General features: G+C 36.4%; 1 protein-coding gene and 2 non-coding genes across 3 annotated transcripts; 1 reads left to right on the top strand and 2 right to left on the bottom strand.

Moving 5' to 3' along the window:
- Positions 1–3,468: 3,468 nt before the first annotated feature.
- Positions 3,469–3,542, bottom strand: Trnan-guu. The gene has a single exon. It is a non-coding gene; the product is annotated as a tRNA-Asn (tRNA).
- A 94-nt stretch (positions 3,543–3,636) lies between these two features.
- Positions 3,637–3,710, bottom strand: Trnan-guu. Its single transcript has one exon. It is a non-coding gene; the product is annotated as a tRNA-Asn (tRNA).
- Positions 3,711–9,404: 5,694 nt separating this feature from the next.
- LOC124538093 lies at positions 9,405–11,763 on the top strand. Its single transcript, XM_047115097.1, has 4 exons — positions 9,405–9,669; positions 10,723–11,083; positions 11,442–11,515; positions 11,609–11,763. The coding sequence occupies exons 1-4, from the start codon at positions 9,405–9,407 to the stop codon at positions 11,761–11,763; spliced, it is 855 nt and encodes a 284-aa protein (XP_046971053.1).
- Positions 11,764–20,996: the final 9,233 nt, after the last annotated feature.

Here is a 20,996-nt window from a genome sequence, read left to right as displayed (position 1 = left end):
TGTTATCTATATTAATGCTATCATTGTGATAGTAACTCTGCATGTGTGTGTGTTGCTCTTTCACGACCAAACCGCTGAACCGATTTTGATGAAATTTGGTATGAAGCAAACTTGAATTTAAGAAAGTACATAGGCTATTTTTTGTCAAACACATGACAAACAACCCCTAAAATGCGAGCGAAGCCGCGAGCGATAACAAGTACTGAATAAAACGTAAAGCATCACTAAAAACACTAAGAAGGTTTTTTATGCCAAACGCCTACTTCATTCGACTCATAGTCTTTTTATTAATAGCCTAGCCATTATACTAAATGGCACCGTTCAACTGGCAGCTTAAATGACATTAAGCCATATCTCAAAATAGGCTAATTTCCATTACATTATCCTGAATATAAATATTGAGATTTGTCAGAGAATGTGACATTGTTTTTAATCGTTATAACATTAAAACGACATACATATCATAATAGCTAAAACTAATCTAGTATAACATATATCTACTAAAGATATATTTTGATAGTATTCACTATGTGGACTAAACTACTATACTAACCTAATCTAGGGTAATGAGGCATAGCAAAGTTGTCATACCTTTACAGGTTCTAATTTAAGCTTGCTATTAACTCTATTTGATTATGAAACAGAAAATTTTCTGTTTCGTGTATTTGATGTTGATATTGTAGAGCTTAGTTAGAACGAATGACGATCGCAGAACGCGATCGTCATTTGTCAGACAGTGATATGCGAAATTAAGTGTAATATTTATAAAATTTTAAGGATATAGGTACCAAAATACCGTATCATCTTAAGTCGGTTATCGACATTTTATAATTGGAATACGTTCGTAATATGGCACTGCTATTTTATTGAAAAGATCTTATCTATACTGATATCAATGTTATAGTACGACACAGCTTAGATGTCGCATCGGCAAAATTCGTGAAACCGATCACATCCGAATTGAGTACGCTATCCCAAATTATCAATATTTATTTCTTATGTGAATATGATCTTTACACAAACTTGTAATATCAAATGACCTAATATATTCGTCAATTTGACACGACGATTTACATGCACTTGCTTTCTCGGGTTGAACTGACGCGAGAATCTATAGCGACGAATAGCGTCGAATGGCGCGATAGTGAGCTATTTCTATTGGTTGCATGAATCGGCAGTAATCGGTTTTACGAATTATGCCGATGCTACATCTAAGTTGTGTTGTACTATATCTCATTTCGATTTATAGATATGATCGTAATTAAATTTGACGTTTAATTTCAAGTTGGATATGGAAAACAATTACAGAATCAAAATCAAAACATGCTTTATTCAATTACATTCATAAAAATTAAAACTATTTTATTATATATATATTATATGTATTTATTTATGTATGTATTTATTATAGTATATATGTATGTTTATATTATATATATATTTATTGCTACTTGTGTATTATGTACTATTATATTATGTATTTTTACGACATATAAGTAAAATGACTTAAAGTTACTGTACCCTTCCCATTATATCAATATTATGATCCTCTGCCCAAAGGTTGCCTGGAAGAGATCGCTGCTTAGCGATAAGGCCGCCTGTTACACTTCGTGCAACTTTTTTGTAACAACAATGGTTATGTTACAGTTTTGAATTAAACTTAAAGCTTCCACCATTTCGGAAGGTCCTAGAAGAATCTATACGAAACTCAGTAGTTACTCTTTTCCATCATTTTCACAGTATGTCAGTTAAGTACAATTAGTCAAATTTGTTCCTCACTATTGAGAATTAGTGTTATTTTGTTAATGACATATATAAACATTGGCGCTGTGAATATTAACCATTCCTTACATTGCCAATATGCCAACAACATTGGGATCTAAGATGTTAATATGCCCTTCCTTTATGCCTTTAGTTACACTGGCTCACTCACCCTTTAAATTTGAACACAAAGAAAGTCTTGCGTTTGGCGTTAGAGTATCTGATAAATGGTTGGTACATAGTCAGATGAATTTCACAAAGTCTTTCTAAATTGTATGGTTAGCCAAGGGTTTCGTATCGATTAGTAGCATAACTTTCACGCAGGATATATTAATTTAAATAATTGTATTTAACTAACATGACTTTGTATTTTTAAATGTTAAATAAGAATAACTACTAAGATTCTTGCCGGTTCTTCTAGGTAGAATCTACTTTCCGAACCGGTGGTAGCTTCACTTAATTGTAAAATGACGATTCAAAAGTGCTTGTAAAAGCCTACTTGAATAAAGTTTATTTTGATTTTGATTTTTGTTATTTAAATTTCATATGAATCTCACTGAATATGAATGAGAAAGTTTGGATGAATGAATTTTTGTTACACATCCGAACGACTGAACGAAACTGAATGTTTTGAAGATGAAGAATGGGTCTATGGCTTTTTCTCGTGGGGTTTTTTCTTCGGATTCGTATTCTATGATATGCAACACGCAAGCAAAGTCGCGGATGGAAACTAGTATTTTCAAAAAAAAAATAATTACGTTATCAATATATGTATGTGCAAGATATATTATATATATCTGTATTATTTAAAGTGTTTATATTATATATATTAAACTATGCTTATAAATAAATATTAAACATAAAAATTAATGAAATGTCAATATAACATCTTAATTATTTTAAAAATTGTAAGTGACTTTATATTATGATTGATATATCATTTTCGGCGCATTATTCTCACTGCACTATGATAGTGCATAATGACAAGCTAGTACATTAGTTCAATAACAGATGGCGCCAGTTGTATTTTAAATCGCGCTATAACTTCTCACATCATAGATCATAAGATACTGAAAAGCGTGTTATGTAATTAACAAACAAACATACATACATACTTACTTTTTGGCGAGCAGGATAACAGACTATATTGTCGGTGATACCACTGCTCAAAAACGTATCTTAAACAAGCACATGTTGTACCAAGTTGTAATGGGACTAAACGCGTGGTACACTTTACTCTCCAGTGTTGTAGTCTGTAGATTTATCGATAGTTTTACTTTGACCTCGAAAACTTTAGGATATCGATACTACTATCAATAGTGTCGATAGCTCTTCGTAAACAATACGAAAGTAAGCAATACTAATTGGTAACAGCGATGCTATTGATAATATTGGTAGTATCGATACTATAGGTTTATCGATAGTTTCTGAATGAATTATGAGAAAAGGATAATACCTAAGTCTTATTTTTCGTTAACGTTTCTTGAATCGAGGCCCTGATTGAAAATTGTTTATCTTCGCAACGCGTCTTTGTACATCGACGGAAAAATAAAGAAAGAAAAATAACTGGCTATCGACAGTACAAAATTATCGATAGATACTATCTTTAAAATCTTAACCATCAATAGACTATATATAAGGTACAGCTAATACTAAGTATACTTGTAACAATACAAAGTTAAATCATTACTAAAACAGAATAATAAGCGCCCCCGGGTGGGCTCGAACCACCAACCTTTCGGTTAACAGCCGAACGCGCTAGCCGATTGCGCCACGGAGGCTTATGAATATTTCAATAAATATACACACAACAAGCAACTGAAATAGCGTTACAACAATAGGTTAGGGTTCCGTTTCCTACACAAAAATATAATTCGCCCCCGGGTGGGCTCGAACCACCAACCTTTCGGTTAACAGCCGAACGCGCTAGCCGATTGCGCCACGGAGGCTTTTGAATAATTTAATAAATACTCACAGCTCAAGAAACTTTTGTTAGATTATTATTTCTCATCTTATATATTGATGTGTACATCTTAGCTCTCGTTTTAAAGATTCATTTAAGTGTCAAGCGACATCAAGTATGCCTTATATTTGTAATTCCCGTCAATTCTCCTGAGTACCTAGTACTCAATCTACCAATATGCAAACATAAAGTTCTTGTTTTTTTCTTTGGTATAGGTTAGCGGATTAGATAGACAATAAAGCTGTAAGAAATATTAACTATTCCTTACATCGTCAATGTGCCACCAACCTTGGGAACTAAGATGTCATGTCCCTTGTGCCTGTAGTTACACGGGCTCACTCACACTACAAACCAAAGACAACAATACTGATTACTGCTATTTGGCGGTAGAATAACTGATGAGTGGGTGCTACCTACCCAGACGGGCTAGCACAAAGTCCTTCAATATAGTTTATCGTCAGAGTTTTTAACTCTGATCAACTGCTAATTTGATTGACATAGTTAATTAACATTCCATATAACATAGACTGATATTTCCTAGTGATATTTGTTATCTATACATATAATAAAATTGAAGTGTCTGTATGTATATTTAATATAAAGAGTTACGTTTTGTATTTGCATATTGGTAGAATTTAGTCGAAACAGTAGGCTATTTGACTGGTTTTTAAACTCCATTTTATGTTATTTAGTAGAGATTAAGGAACCCAGTAAAAGATGTTTGTTTTATTTCTAGTACATATTTGCCGAAAAATATCATTTTAAAAATTCCATATTTAAATAACGCGCGAAAACGCTACTTCGACAATATGGCGCTGCAATGGGGTCGGTGACGTCATTTTGCTGTATTTTAATCTGTGGTAGGTATATATAGTAGAAAAGCAAGGTTTACAAGAAAATGACATTATCTAAAGCCCGGCCAATCAGGAGCGCTTTGTGTTATGTGACAAACGTTTGAATACATGCATTTTTATTTATTGATTTTTGAATAAATTAAGTATTATTTTCAAGTTTCGTTAGGAAATAAACATTTTTAAACTCATAATATACACTGATTACAATAATTCACAATTTATTTTTCGCATTGTCAAATAGCCTATTTTAAATGTTTGCCAAGGTACTCAGGAGAAAGGAGGTAGTCCGATATGGACACTCCTAATGTCGCCAGAAAGCCGAGATGGCCCAGTGGTTAAAACGCCTGCATCTTAACCGATCATTGCGGGTTCAAACTCAGGCAAGCACTATGCTTAATTTGATTAAATAATTCATCAAGTACACGACGGTAAAGGAAAACATCGTGAGTGAAAAATGCATTTCTATAATTTCAATGAAATTCTGCCAAATGTGTATCCACCAACGCATTAGAGCAGCGTGGTGGACTATGCTAAAACCCTCTCCTCAAAAGGGATAAGAGGCCCAGCAGTGGGAAATTTACAGGCTGTTGATGAATGCCGTCAACATATACCTTGCAAACTTCAGTCTCGTGAACAAGACATTCGTAGATAATGTCGAACTATCATAATCATAGTATATGATAATTATTAAAGCTTGAGTTTGAAGTATTTTTTTTCCTTTTTTGATTCATTAAAGGCTGTTTTAGATAAGTAAGTCAATTGGAATAGACCGTATGCTCTATATTTTAGAGTCGATAATCGAATCGATCTTCAATGAATACGTGCCGATTCTTCGTTTATGGCGTAAAGTTTTCGAAATCTGACTCCGGCACCCTCGTAAATAATATTCAGAACTGAAGTTTTTGTATTAGGAGAACTTGTACGACCTTGGAAATTTTATCATTGGTCGGTCATAATTAATACGTATATTAGGTGAAAATGTTGAGAAATATAAAAATAACACAGCACAGTATATTATGCATATAATAGCGACTCACCTCAGTTTCGAACGTTTGTAATACTAATACTAAATGTACTACAATAACAGCCTGTAAATTCCCATTGCTGGGCTAAAGGCCTCCTCTCCCTTTGAGGAGAAGGTTTGGAACATATTCCACCACGCTGTTCCAATGCGGGTTTGTGGCGGTTTCCTCACAATGTTTTCCTTCATTGGTTAGCACGAGATGAATTATAAAGACAAATTAAGCACATGGATCAGCGGTGCTTGCCTGGGTTTGAACCCGCAATCATCGGTTAAGATGCATCCGTTCTAACCACTGGGCCATCTCGACTCGAATATACTACAGAATTTATTTATTTACAACATCACATTAGAAACTTTGATGACGATGACTGTTTCTTGACTTTGAAAATCATCAGTGTTTCTTTGCTATACTGTCCATGTATTATATACAAAAATCTTCCTTTCAAATCACTCTATCTATTAAAAAATACCGCATCAATATTCGTTGTGTAATATTAAAGATCTAAGCATACATAGGGATAGGCAGCGGTAAGCGACTTTGTTTTATACTATGATGATAAACTTTCCACTTGCATCACTGTTTATTATTTAGTACCACATAAATATTAATAATAATAAATAAATATCAAACATCACATACATTACTCTGATCCCAATGTAAGTAGCTAAAGCACATGTGTTATGGAAAATCAGAAGTAACGACGGTACAACAAACACCCAGACCCAAGACAACATAGAAAACTAATGATAATCTACAACGATTTGACGACTACAGAGGTCGTCAAAATTAAATATTGGAAGTGACTTTACTATCCCATGTAGAGTTTATGTGTTTATACACATAACTTATGTTATTATTTGTGATTAATAAATATTATTATTAATACTATTTATTATTTTCGTAAAATTTTATAGAAGATGAAACAAAGTATAAAAATAAACATGAAAATATATTCGAATATTTGGAAACGGAAGTATTTTTCATTCCTCTATTGATACAAGTACATATTTACTTTTTCGCATTTTTTATAATAAAAATTTAAAATATATTTGGGCTTCCACACATGCACATAAATTCTCGATTACTCACACACAGACGCATAACATAATTAATCTTTTATTTTTCCAAAAGTTACAAAGTTTGAGCCCGAGAGGCCAAAATAAACCGTTTAATTATAATATGAACTATTTATCCAAAAAAAACGAAGTAAATAAATTGAAACTACTAAGAAACCTCGGCTTTACCCGCGCCATATTTATAAAACTAATTGTTAATACACAATAATTTTCACCACCAATTTCACCATACAATGTAAATCCTCAAAGAAAATTAAGTATCTTTTCTGTAACTCTTAAGGGATGATCTGTGATAAAATATGTTTCCTTTCCCTGGACTCAAACTATTTCCATACCAAATTTCATCAAAATCAGTTTAGCGATTTAAGCGTGAAGAGGTATCAGACAGTTACTATCGTAATTATCCAATTAGTAACATATGAGCATATTTTCATACAGTGTCTTAAATGCATCATGCATCATTAAATGCATATGTAAATGTGAAAAATCAATACATACAATTAAATTGGAGTATCTGTTTGTAATATTAAATCTCTGGAACGGCTGGACAGATTTTGGCGTGACTTAAACTGGCAGATAGCTTAGGAGTAAGGATAGATAAGGAGTGGCTTAGACTACTTTAATTTTAGAATTATATACAAAATAATATCATTCGCAATGCAATATATAATACTGCTAGTAATGGACGTCGCCTTCAGATTGGATGCCTTGTAACAACGACTTAATATCACACAAGCTGCGTAATACAGAATTAATAGGTTATAGTAAAATCTAAACAATAACTTTTTGTTAAATTCGAAGGCACACGAAGTAGCGGGTAAGTAAGTAGTGAAAATTTAACCCGCCTCAGCATGGCGCGGGTGCAACGCTGACACTAAATATGCTACAGTTTTTGTCTTAATTCTTTACTACATTGTCTATGTTGTATATAAAAAACCTTCCTCTATCACTCTATTTATTTAAAAAACCTCATCAAAATCCGTTGCGTAATTATATAGATCTAAGCATACATAGGGACTAACATATAGGTGATAGTTTGAATGTTTTATAACTGTGCTATTGTTATTAATTTAATCCAGGCTTTACAGTAGCATATATTTACATATTATCATTAAAATTGAGAAGTAATATTTTGAGTCTAAAATATATATCTGAACAACAGTATTATTTATTTATATTGACGTGTTATAAATAAATTCAATTATGTTTTAAAATCAGTTAAAATAAATTATAATTAATTATTATAAACAAGTAAGTACGACCCATGTATTATATATTTGGTCAAAAATTTAAAAGATATTTAAGTAACAGTCACCCTACTGGGCTAAGGCCACATATCACTATTGTGTTGCAGGTTTGGAGCTTACTCCATCACGCTGCTCCTATGCGAATTGGTGGATACACATGTAGAAGGTCATCGAAATTAGACACATAACCTACATGTCCTTACTAATCGCCGAGAACAAGATAAATTACAAGCAAAAATGCAGAATGTGAAAATTAATTGAGGCTTGCCTGGAATCGAACCTATTAAGCACGCGTTTAAACCTCTGAGCCATCTCAGTTTTATAATGTTTATATAAAAGAAAAATATACCGGTCGAATTGAGAACACTCTTTTTTTTGAAGTCGCTTAATAATATATGTAAAATAAAATATAATATAATATTTATGGGTGAATCTTGGTAGCGACACCTATCGTCGCTTTACAAAACTTTAATAGTTCTTAAGTTTGTGCATAGATGGTGCCTAGCGTTACGATTCTTGTATAACACTGAAAATGTATATTATGTAAAAACCCGACGAGATAACTACATAGGCTATTCAACGATGTCGCCTATGTTATAATATATTAGGTACGTATAAAGCGAAATGCATGAAGGCACTTGTAAAATTTAGTCATAAATACAAAATATTTGCAGTGATTGTAAATTATTCAGGTACTTAGTTATGTATTAAATTTTACGATTTATTTTTTAAATACTTATTTCACTGGAGAGATTATTTTTAAGTAACTTAAAAATCATAAACAGTTTTTTTTAAGAGCCTGTTAATTCCTTACGACAGGCCAAAGACCTCGCGCCTATAATTTCGAATTTCAGACACATGGTTTCCTTACGATGTTCCTTCACCGTACACAAATAAGAAGAGACGGCCCAATTGCAAGAACAGTCTTTTTTTTAGTTTGATTTTGTTGTTTTTTTGCTTCAACTTTGCTTTGCATTGTTGTAACAGTCTTATTGGCATAGGTAGCCAAACTGGAAAATGGTCTACAAGGTAATCGGTACGGCATGTACATATTGCCGTTGTAAGGTATTTAAATCATTCATCATCATCTGAGTTTTTCTACAGACGCCGGAAGCTTTGGTCGCGATCATTCCCATCTCAGATACGGATACACAATGATAAATTATATTAAAACGATCTTGCAGATACTCCAATCAATTAGAAGATTCGTCAATCAAAGCTTTGATTTGTCTTAAATAATCCTGCATAAATTTATATTCCAAAGTTCAATACAACGTAGGGTTTATTTTAAACATATATACAATAATTTAGTTGGTATTTTAACTAATCATAATTGCGAACAGGAAAATAAGTTAACGCGTTCGAAGTCATAATTTGCAAAAGTATTTATAAGACATTCCAACGTAACGGACACGTGCAAGTACTAAATAAAATAAAACTATCGTCCATTACTGACGGAAATCTTGAAAAACTTCAAGATGCTAGCATTAATGTTAATATTGCCTTTCGTTCTTCGGCCTTCTGAGGCCACATATGTCATATCTCTTTACGGTGATGTTTATACAGACGTGGAGTTCTTTACGAGGACGTTTCCATGGATAATAGATAACATTGGAGGGGAGATCACCGTGGACTACTATTTGCAAGGAAGTGGGAGGTACTCTGTGCCCCATATGTGCGCATTGAACGAAATGAAGATGAACACATTTCTCCAGGCACAGTACTTGAAATGCGAAGCTGAAGGTATGGTTATATGTTGTATCTCCAAGACTCATTTGTTTAGAAGTTCAAAGGCCGATGATGTCCTGGGTTCAAATCTAGGTAGATCGATAAAAAAGTTGTTTTGTTTTTCAATTGAATAAATTTTGTTACGATGCGGTTAATTATAAGTCGCTTTCAACTCGGTCTAGTTAAATGATACAATAACAATTTAGTCATAAATTGTGGTGAATTCGGTGGTCTCACTAGATACAGAGACTTCACAGTCGATTTTTCTCCTGTCAGTCAGATTCAGAGTCGAAATGGCCCAGTGGTTAGAACGCGTGCATCTTAACCGATGATTGCGGGTTGAAACCCAGGCAAGCACCGCTGATTCATGTGCTTAATTTGTCTTTATAATTCATCTCGTGCTCAGCGGTGAAGGAAAACATCGTGATGAAACCTGCATGTGACGAATTTCATAGAAATTCTGCCACATGTGTATTCCACCAACCCGCATTGGAACAACGTGGTGGAATATGTCCCAAACCTTCTCCTCAAAGGGAGAGGAGGCCTTTAGCCCAGCAGTGGGAATTGACAGGCTGTTGTTGTTGTTGTTGTAGTCAGATTCAGGGACAATCGTTGGCATTCCTTCTAGTCCTGAGAACTTGTAAATTGATCCATAGTGATCGCTATGTATGGGTGAGGTAAAAGAAAAGGTTTGATCATATTCATCATCATATTTTATATCTTCGATTGTAATTGTGCCATAAGTTTCCCTCTTTTGACTTTGTACAGTGGTAGATATCTGTAACAACTTCCTGCCTATGTTAAAATTACAGTTCGGTAGTTGTTTATGAATTTTATAAGGGAAGGGTCGCAGTTTTTCTCAATTGAGTCCCTTTGGGTTATAACCTGATCCTTTCGATTAGTAAGTAGCTTATTTTATCACTTTATTTCCTTTCAAGATTCGGGGCTTATCGGAAAAAATTGTCATTAAATATTTATATTCCAACTGCCTCAAAGTTTATCAGATTTTCTTTTATAAAATTCAGATTTACTATAATATTATTCTATTATGACTGTTTTGTATTTCAGGTAACCCAAGTGAAATATGTCTCTGTGAAGCAGGTATCGATCCCAAGAAGTATAAGCACTGTGTCCTAACCAAAGGCAATTATGCCAGTCTTTCAGCATCCAAGTACAACCAGCTTGGCATCGACGCCAGTCCAATAATAGAAATCGGTTATAAAAACACGATCTTTGGAGTTGATGACAGTTGGTATTTGAAGAAGATTTGCACAATATTCGGCGATAATCCACCAAGAGGCTGTCGAAGACCATTTTCTTGTAATGGAACTGAAATTGTTAGTGACAGAAAAGGAGTCGTTAATTTCGACTGTCTTCATTGTCATAAGTTTAATGTTCAACAAGATGAAACACCATATACAGGGCCGCCGTAAGCGGGGGTGCAGCGCGTGCACTGCACGCGGGCGGCACGTCCAGGGGGCGGCAAATTGAGCAATACATCATGTACCTAATTCAAGTCATTATTATAATTCCCACAAATCCTCAAGTAGAATAAATTATTCAAAGCATCGAAAAATATCGCACTGAGTAAAGTTAAAAGTCCGTCGTCTGTTATCCTATGAAAAACAGTACTGTCGAAGTTAGGAGAATCCCCTTTAAGCTTCCTTATCAATTGGTACATTAGGTATCCGTTACTTGTATTAGGGCGTTGTCGTAGGGGGGCTTGAAGGGTATCGCGCCGTAAGGTATATTGGTGGCCGCTTGAAATAGCAGAGCTATGCCCTCAGTCTCAACGCCAACTTAGAGGTACAGCTGTGGGCCGCACATCGCCAGTTGAAAAAGGAGTTAGAAAAGACGTTAAGTAAGTAAGTAAGAGCAAAGGGGCGCCCCTATCGTGGTTTGCAAGGGAAGCTCCGGACACACGGCGCTCCTGATACGGAATAAATACCGCCAGATCTCCTGCGACTGGTCGGGGAGGTATTTCCGGGAAACCGGGCGGGACACTCAACCATCGATGCCCTAAAACACCCTGAAGACCCGGATATTGGAGGCGGTAGTCCAAGGGAACGTAGTCCTAACGGTATCACCGGACGTGGCGGACGACTTTAATAGTCTTCCTTTCTTTTTTTTTTAATTTAATTAACGATATCCTCGGGCTCATAACTGCCCATGCCTTTTTTATATTTTAAATTTATACACTTGGGCGTTTTATATTTTATATTTTTACTTAACATTAGCAGATATTCGCTGGACTTCAAGCTCGCCGTCGTCCTTTCGAGACCATGGGGGATGCACTTCGATATCACGATTTACCTTCCTATCTCAGAAGGCCGTTGGGGCATACCTCCAGGATCAGGTGATCCTTTGGGAGGGGGCGATGGACGACTTGTCCGGCGCCTGAACTTGGTTTTGACTGGCTCCTGCGGGCACCGACCTTGCCCGTGATGGGTGTGTTGTCCTACGCAGATGACGAGGCCCTCCTAATCCACGGTTCTTGCTGAGGTCTCCTCGAGGAGCGTCTACCGCCCTCCAAGGGACGGTATTTAAGACACATATGAGGGATCAGGGCCTCATCCTGGATGGTAGATGGAGCTTCAGGCAACATTTTGTCCAACTCAGATTGAAGCTCATCAATGCCAACGTAGGAGGACCTTAAACGCCTTGCCTGTGTGCGCTCTATGGCATGGTATTTTTTTATTTATTGTAAATCAATAAATCTAATCCAATCCATCAGCCCATTTCCGTCCACTGCTGGACAAAGGCCTCTCCAATTGCACGCCACTGAGATCGTTCTTGGGCTACTCGCATCCAGCTCCTGCCAGCCGTCTTGCGTAAGTCGTCACTCCAACGTGCCCGAGAACGTTCTACACTACGTTTGCCGAGACGCGGTGTCCACTCTAGAACACGTTTTCCCCAACGGTCGTCAGTTCTGCGACAAATATGGCCAGCCCATTGCCACTTCAGCTTATTAATCCGGTGGGCTATGTCGATGACTTTGGTTCTCTGGCGGATCGCCTCATTTCTGATGCGATCCCGCACAGAAACGCCGAGCATAGCCCTTTCCATAGCACGCTGAGCGACTTTAAACTGGTGGACCAGCCTTCCCGTGAGTGTCCACGTTTCGGCTCCGTATGTCATGACGGGTAGGACGCACTGGTTGAAGACTTTCGTCTTAAGGCACTGTGGGATCGACGATGTAAAGATTCGACGTAATTTTCTAAACGCTACCCAACCTAGCTGAATTCTTCTATTCACGTCGTCCTCAAGATTGTTTCTACCTAATCGCAAAGTCTGCCCAAGGTAGACATATTTCTGAGCAAATTCGAGGACGGTACCATGTATCGCAATCGGTTCCGGTAGAACATGTTCATTGAACATGAGTTGGTTTTATCCAAGTTCATTCGTAGGCCGATGCGCACAGAAGAATCAGCCAGATCGTTCAGCATCTGTTGTAGGTCAGCGTTTCTGCCACGATGTCGTCTGCAAATCTCAAGTGAGAGATGTATTCGCCATTGATATTGAGGCAACGTCCTTTCCAGTTCAGCTTCTTGAACATATCCTCCATTGCAATAGTAAACAATTTGTAGGAAATAACGTCCCCTTGTCTCACTCCTCGATGAAATGGAATGGGATTTGTTTGCTGATTCTGTACTTGGAAGGAAAATACACCCTATTTGGTTAGACTCCCTTAATGCTCGTAACAAGGCTCTTATCTTGTGGGACCGTGGGAACAGTGCTGCTGACCCGCTTCGCTGGAGAAGACCAGAAGAAGGGGTCTTCGCTATGGATGTCTTCTCCTCCCGCCATAAGTGTCCCGGGGTTAAGGGTTTGTGTACCCTGAGAACTCCCTAGGAAGTGGAACCCCGCAGAGGTGAGCCTACCGTCAGGACGTGACGGTAGTATGCACAAACGATTTCGTGAGATCCTCCAAAAAGACGGAGTGGCTTTTTAGCAGGTATACACCCCGCCCCCCACCTCATGTGGAGGAAAAGTGGTATGCGTTTTTGCAGCGAAAAAAAAGGGCGGCATCATAGGCATTGCACGCGGGCGACAAAACAGCTAGCGGCGGGCCTGACCATATACTTCTACAACTACTACTGTACCCCATAATTTTGACCTTTCTTACTAAGGCCGATCTATTTACTTACTAACTGCGTCTTCTCAGTCTCATTAAATTAATCATAATTAGTATCTGCCTAATCAGCATTAAAATTTTAATGAACAATAAATCTTACTTCAAATTTTCATTAAATTTTGACTATAAAAATTTTAGTAGAACATTTTAGAATTAAATATTTCAGTACTCTTTTGATTACGAATTGGGTATAATAAGAAAAATCATTTCAGCTCATTACAAGGTATTATTTATAGTAAATAAACTAGCCATTAAAAAAAATCCGTTACTTTTTATATGTTTTCTGAATTTCACTTTCGGACTTCGCGTCATAATTTGTACCAATTCACTCGCACCACTTAGATGTCCGAAAATCCATGAAAAAGCGATTTTTAAAGCATTTTCTGTCTCGCATAACCACTCATCTCTCTCTCTCTCTCTCTCTCTCTCTTGCAACCAGCCTTGGTTTACGGTGTGTTCAAACCGAGACATAGTAACCTTTAAAAAAAGAGTACACATTTCTCAAAGGCTGACAATGTACCTACAAGTCCCGCCGGTATTGCAGATGTCCATGGGCGATGGTACAGGCAGTCTTGTACTTACGGCATGTTAGGTTCTCGAAATACGCGACGCAAATCGAAACGACGTAAGTCATACTAGATTGCTTTATATATCTTTTTTGATTGATAAAAAGTCAAGGCAACAAAAATTTGCTCGAGGGATAGTGTCAAACATCGTTGGACGTAACTTGAAACGACGTAAGTCAAGGTACTGCCTGTAGTCACTTTACATCAGGAGGCTCCTACTAGTTTGTCTGTACTATAAAAAAACGTGAAGAAAAAACACAATAGATTTTTCATTGTAATGAAATAAATATTTGAAATTTATTTTATGTCCCATTTTTATTTAATTATCAAATGTTAAATCAATTATTGAAAAGTTAAGAGACAGTTTTCTGCACTTAACTTTACTGTGCGACAGGGAATTTACTGGAATCGAACCGCATTAAGTAGCCATTGAATGTCTTTGAGTGTGACTCTTTCAACTTGGTTTTAAACTTGAATCTCAGGCATTGTTGACAAATATCATACCGAACTATACGGAACCCCTTTAATTTAAAAACAATTATGATGTAAAATACTATTAACGGATAAATTATTATAGAGTTTTACTTGGTGGGAGGGCTTTGTGCAAGCCCGCCTGGGTAGGTACCACCCACTCAACAGATATTCTACCGCTCAACAACAGTACGCAGTATTGTTGTGCTCTGGTTTGAAGGGTGAGTGAGCCAGTGTAACTACAGGCACAAGGGACATAGCACCTTAGTTCTCAAGGTTGGTGGCGCATTAACGATGTAAGGCATAGTTAATATTTCTTACAGCGTATTGTCATGGTGACCACTTACCATCACGCCCATATGCTCGCCAAGCTATTCCGTAAAAAAAACAAGTAAGATCTGGTGGAATTGTGATGCTGGACTATATCAAAAAACTTATAATTGTTTTCTGGAAATATTAGTTGTTAATAATCCAATTATTTATTGGACGGTCCATCAAAAATTGTTAGAAGAAAATATTAAAGAGGAAAAACGGATATTGCAGAAAGAGTAAGTAATCGAAATAAATTAGATTAGAGACTCTTATGAATATGTTTTACTATTTTTCATTTATTCAGAAGTGACCCCTGTTTGTTTCCCTTTAATGCCATTCCCTGACTTGCATATGTCATATCAGTGACGCTGCCAACATAGCTGTACGTTGAATCTTTAGAATTTGATTTGATAGAATTTGAATCAAAGATTTCTTGTTCAAATCCACACTTTTTTCTTTCGTAATATGTTTTTATAAACCATATCGTGATCGGCGGTGAAGGAAACCACGCGAAAACCAGCGTCACTGAGTTGGATAAAAATTGGCCACAAATATACCCAAAAACTTATAGATAATCTCCAAAATTTTTAAAAGTTTTCTTCAAAAAAAATTTCTTTTTTTTTTATTTTAGTATTGTATGCAGCAGAATTAGCGCTAGTGGTTATATTAAGAGCATTCTACACTAGAGTAGTAGCAATAAGAAGTAACGGAGCGTTACGCCGCATTGCACGCGTTTGCGTCTACATGCAATGGACGTAACGCAATTTGCCTTTGCGACTACCGCGCCACGATAATTATGCGGAACTACACCGGTATCTTAATACCAGGAGCATATAATATATTTAATTCCAAACGTAAAAAGTGGTCAGAACGCGTATATCTTAACCGATGAATGCGGATTCAAACCCAGACCAGCTGGGTACTGAATATTCATATGCTTAATTTGTGTTTATAATTCATCTCGTGCTCGGTGGTGAAGGAAACCATCATAAGGAAACTGCATGTCTCTAATTTCATAGAAATTCTGCCACATGCGTATTCCACCAACCCGCATTAGATCAGCGTGGTGAAATAAGTTCCAAAACCTTCTGCTGACAAGGCAGAGATGGCCTTAGCCCAGCAGTGGGAAATTTATAGGCTGTTGTTGTTGTTATAAAATGTACTTTGCATGATCTATGGTCAGATATTTGCGAAAATAGCTTATAGATGAATCTTAAAATAATATTCCGGTTATAAGTTTACTAGGGGTAGCGCTGTGTGCCAACAACCTAGATAGGTACCATCCACGTTATACATATTCCACCGCCACATAGCAATACTTGGTATTGTTTTTTTTAAGGTTCAACTTTAACAGTAATTAGTAATTTTAGTTACCAAGGTTGAGTACATTGGCGATTTTCTTTCTGATGTTCTCGGATCGAGAAAATTTGTAGTATAGCAATATTTTCTGGCACAAGTATAGGAACAAATAAAAGACCAATATATGATTGGTTACATCAGTGTTTGATTATCTATCTGGTGGCACGGAACTCTCAGTAGACGAAACCGTCTTGATCTTGCCAGGTTTTTTTTAAATCACCATCTTTAATTGTATTCAGTAAGCAATCAAATTTATATAATATATGGAAATCAATGAAAACTTTGTTTTTCTCGCTGGAAAAACGTATTATGCGCTTCCTCCACGTGATGGAAAGTGGGGGGGGGGGGGGGGGGGGGGCTCACCGGAGCCCTGGACACCGAGTGCGCCCAAGCACACCGGGTTTACCCACTAAAAAACCAGCGGTGCCCTCTCCGTCTTACGCATGCTACCGTGAAAGCAATGAATACTTGCTTGACTCTATTCAACAATTACATTTTTAAAAGGCAACGTTGTTCAAAGGAATTTTATCAAACAAACAAAAGGTAGTAAGTACCCTTTGTTATTGTCGTTGAAAATGACATATAAATATTTGGATCAATAAATCTGGGGGTTATTATCAACTCTTTATAAATACTATCAATATTCACTTATATCGCCCGCATGGACCGATGTCGATTGCGACCGACGATTGATATGCATAGCCACAATACACAGACATACATGCGGATCCGAGAAATAGGCCTTGATAATATTATGCATAATTGAATTTGTACACAAAACTACGCAACTAACATGATTTTACCAGCTATTCCTGCCCTCGTGCGAGTGAAGTTACCAAGTTACGATCGCATGTAGCGCATTTCGAATAAGACTTAAGTGTATTGTATATATTATATTGGAAGTAGCGTTTCGTTGTTGAACTAGTTTTAAATTTACATTCATTTTCTTGTTACTTTATATACTCTATCCGTATCGTATGATTTATGCATAGTAACACCTCCCATTTTCATCTTCTAAACTCTAAATTACCTTTCTAACTGATCGTCAAAGTCGTGAAAAGATATAATATGTTACTTTTTATCACAATCAGACCTATCGTTTCAGAGATCTGATTAATCAGTCAGCTGCATCATATAAATTGATCAAGCTAAATTAGTGAGCATAGTCAAGATTAGCATTTTATGAGGTCAAGCGTTTGATTCTGAACCAAAAAAGTTTGAAAATAATGCATCAAGTTCTGAACTAAAGTACTGTAAAAAATGCTACAGCTTTTTAACGTCCCACTGTTGGGGTACGGCCCGGAGGTTCACTTCTGGTCTATATTCCACCACGCTACTTCAATGTGCATTGTTGACATACAGATGTAACAGATTTTTTTCAACATATGAAAGTTTCCTTCACGGCTGAGCACATAGAAAATTCTGAGAAAATTCAGAGATTACTATCTATGTTCAGTCTAAATCATTTGTTACATACGTGTACTAAGAACTACCAAAAAAAATCAATCTTTCATAGGAAGTACAACTACACGTTCTGCGTTACCCTTTGAGAAGCGGTGTCGGTGTGAGCTCATAATCATAAAGTAACGACCTTCTCAAAGATGAATGACTGTTCCAACAACAACAACAACAACAGCCTGTAAATTCCCACTGCTGGGCTAAATGACTCCTCTCCCTTTGAGGAGAAGGTTTGGAACATATTCCACCACGCTGTTCCAATGCGGGTTGGTGGAATACACATGTGGCCGAATTTCTATGAAGTTTGTCACATGCACGTTTCGTCACGAAGTTTTCCATCACCACTGAGCACGAGATGAATTATAAAGACAAATTAAGCACATGAATCAGCGGTGCTTGCCTGGGTTTGAAACCACAATCACCGGTTAAGATGCACGCGTTCTAACCACTGGGCCATCTCGACTCTTACTGACTGTTCCGGTTAAATGAAATCATACAAGCAACTAGCAGTACGGTGTTGAAACAATCGTAACTGAAACCGTTCCATCTCAATCCATAATTCCATATAAACTTGATATAGTTCTATGGCTTTTAGTATATGAATATCAATAGCTCTCGTTACCTCAATGGTTCAAAGGCACATGGACTGAAGCAATATTATATTCGCCTGTAAAATTCTGTTCATTTGTTTTACGACTCTTAACACAAGCATTTCTTTTTTATATTATAGGTTGGCGGACGAGCATATGGGCCACCTGATCGTAAGTGGTCAATATCACCCATAGACAATGACGCTGTAAGAAATATTAACTATTCCTTATCGCCAATGTGCCACCAACCTTGGGAACTAACTAACACTCGCTCACATCCTTCGAACCGGACAACAATACCAAGTACTGTTTTCTGGCGGTAGAATATCTGATGAGTGGGCGGTATCCACCTAGACGGGCTTGCAAATCCCTATAGTAAGCAAGAATCTGTATAACATTGCTGATTTTACATAAGCTATCAATGATTACTTAATGATTGATCAGAATTCATTAAAACAGTATCATCGCATAAAATTGGTAATGAGCGTGTCTGGTTTTGGCGTGCTTCGTTAATTTGATAAATAGATTTCGGTACTGAAACTGACATATAAAGCTGAGCTACACTCAAATATAAACACTATGCAAAGAAGTTTTGATAATTGATTATTTTCTGGGTATTGTTAATATATAATAGCCTGTAATTTCCCACTGCTGGGCTAAGGCCTTCTCTCCCTTTGAGGGGAAGGTTTTGAACATATTCCACCACGCTGTTCCAATACGGGTCGGTGGAATACACATGTGGCAGAATTTCGAAGAAATTAGACACAGAAATAAATAAATAAATATGAGACAACATCACATACATTACTCTGATCCCAATGTAAGTAGCAACAGCACTTGTGTTATGGAAAATCAGAGGTAACGATGGTACCACAAACACCCAGACCCAAGACAACATAGAAAACTAATGATAATCTACATTGACTCGGCCGGGAATTGAACCCGGGACCTCGAAGCCAACCGATGAAAACCGGTGTACACACCACTCGAGCACGGAGGTCGTCGACACATGCAGGTTTCCTCACGATGTTTTCTTTAACCGCCGAACATGAGATGAATTATACCCGCAATCATCGGTGAAGATGCACGCGTTCTAACCACTAACTAAGTTAAGTTAGCCAAGTATGAGAGCTTAACTGAAGAAAGCTCTAGGTTCTATTAGGAATTTCCATTAGTTTCCTGGTTTAAGGTGTGCGTTAAAAATTTTATTTAGTCGATACATTTATAAAGAGGAATAAATACTCATTTAATTTAAGCAGATAAAACTGGATTATTCTGGTTTATTAATTTTTTAATATTAATATTTTAAACGGTATCACTGGCCACATCATTAGCTCAGTGTTATAGTTTAATAATATAGCTCTCAGTGGAATGACAGCTTATATCTTGAGAGGAATAATGATCGTAATAAACAAGATACGCGTCTGACTTTGTCTGTATTGATTTGGTACATAGCTCGTAAACTTTGGACTATCTGGTAATCTATATTAATATTATAAATGCGAAAGTAACTCTGGTTGAATAAAGCTTAAAACATTAGGGAGGACGTAACTTAACTGATCAAACTCTAAACGGCTAGCAAAATCGCAGAAAAAAAATATTTTATATAGATTTAATATATAACATTACCGAATATAGCTACCGAATTATATAAATGCTGTAAAGTATTATAAGTAGTATAAGTATTTTGAGAACTATATCTTAGCCCCATTTACGTCATCATCGTCATCAACAGCCTGTAAATTTCCCACTGCTGGGTTAAAGGCATCCTCTGAGGAGATTTTTTGGAGGATGTTCAACCATGCTGCTCCAAGTGGTGAATACACATGTGGCAGTGGCAAGTGTGGCAGCTCTAGATGAATTATAAAAACAAATTAAGCAAAAATTCAGTGGGTGCCTGGGTTTGAACCGCAATCATCGGTTAAGATGCACGCGTTCTAACCGCTGGGCCATCTCGGCTCATTTATTTATTAATCTTAATTCAGCTGCTATTGCAAATGTATACTGTATTTTAAAATAAAGACTGTTTTTTGAAGAACGACTCCATCAAATTGCATTTATTTTTATCATTTATTCATATGCATCCAAGTGATTGAAAAATTTTAAAATAAAAAATCCATTAGCTCCCGAGCCTTGCATATTCATTCGTTATGCAAGTTTCGCTGTCAATTTCGAATGTATCACGACTGTAATTAGTATGATACGACATAATTTTTGCTTTAAAATATTATTTCCTATGTGTGTATTTTTAATACTATCGCTTTTCCATCACGTATTATAATTATTTATTATTATTTTATTACAAAATATAAAATAAAGTTGCTTGCCACTTTATGTCCATATATATTAGATCTTTAAAATTACGCAACGGATTTTGATGCGGTTTTTTTTCAATAGATAGATTAATTCGAGAAGAAGGTTTTTGGATATATCATATGAACAATATATTTA

The sequence above is a fragment of the Vanessa cardui genome, chromosome 19 (assembly GCF_905220365.1).
Source record: "Vanessa cardui chromosome 19, ilVanCard2.1, whole genome shotgun sequence".
Lineage (NCBI taxonomy): Eukaryota > Metazoa > Arthropoda > Insecta > Lepidoptera > Nymphalidae > Vanessa > Vanessa cardui.
This window is presented reverse-complemented; position numbering and strand designations above follow the sequence as displayed.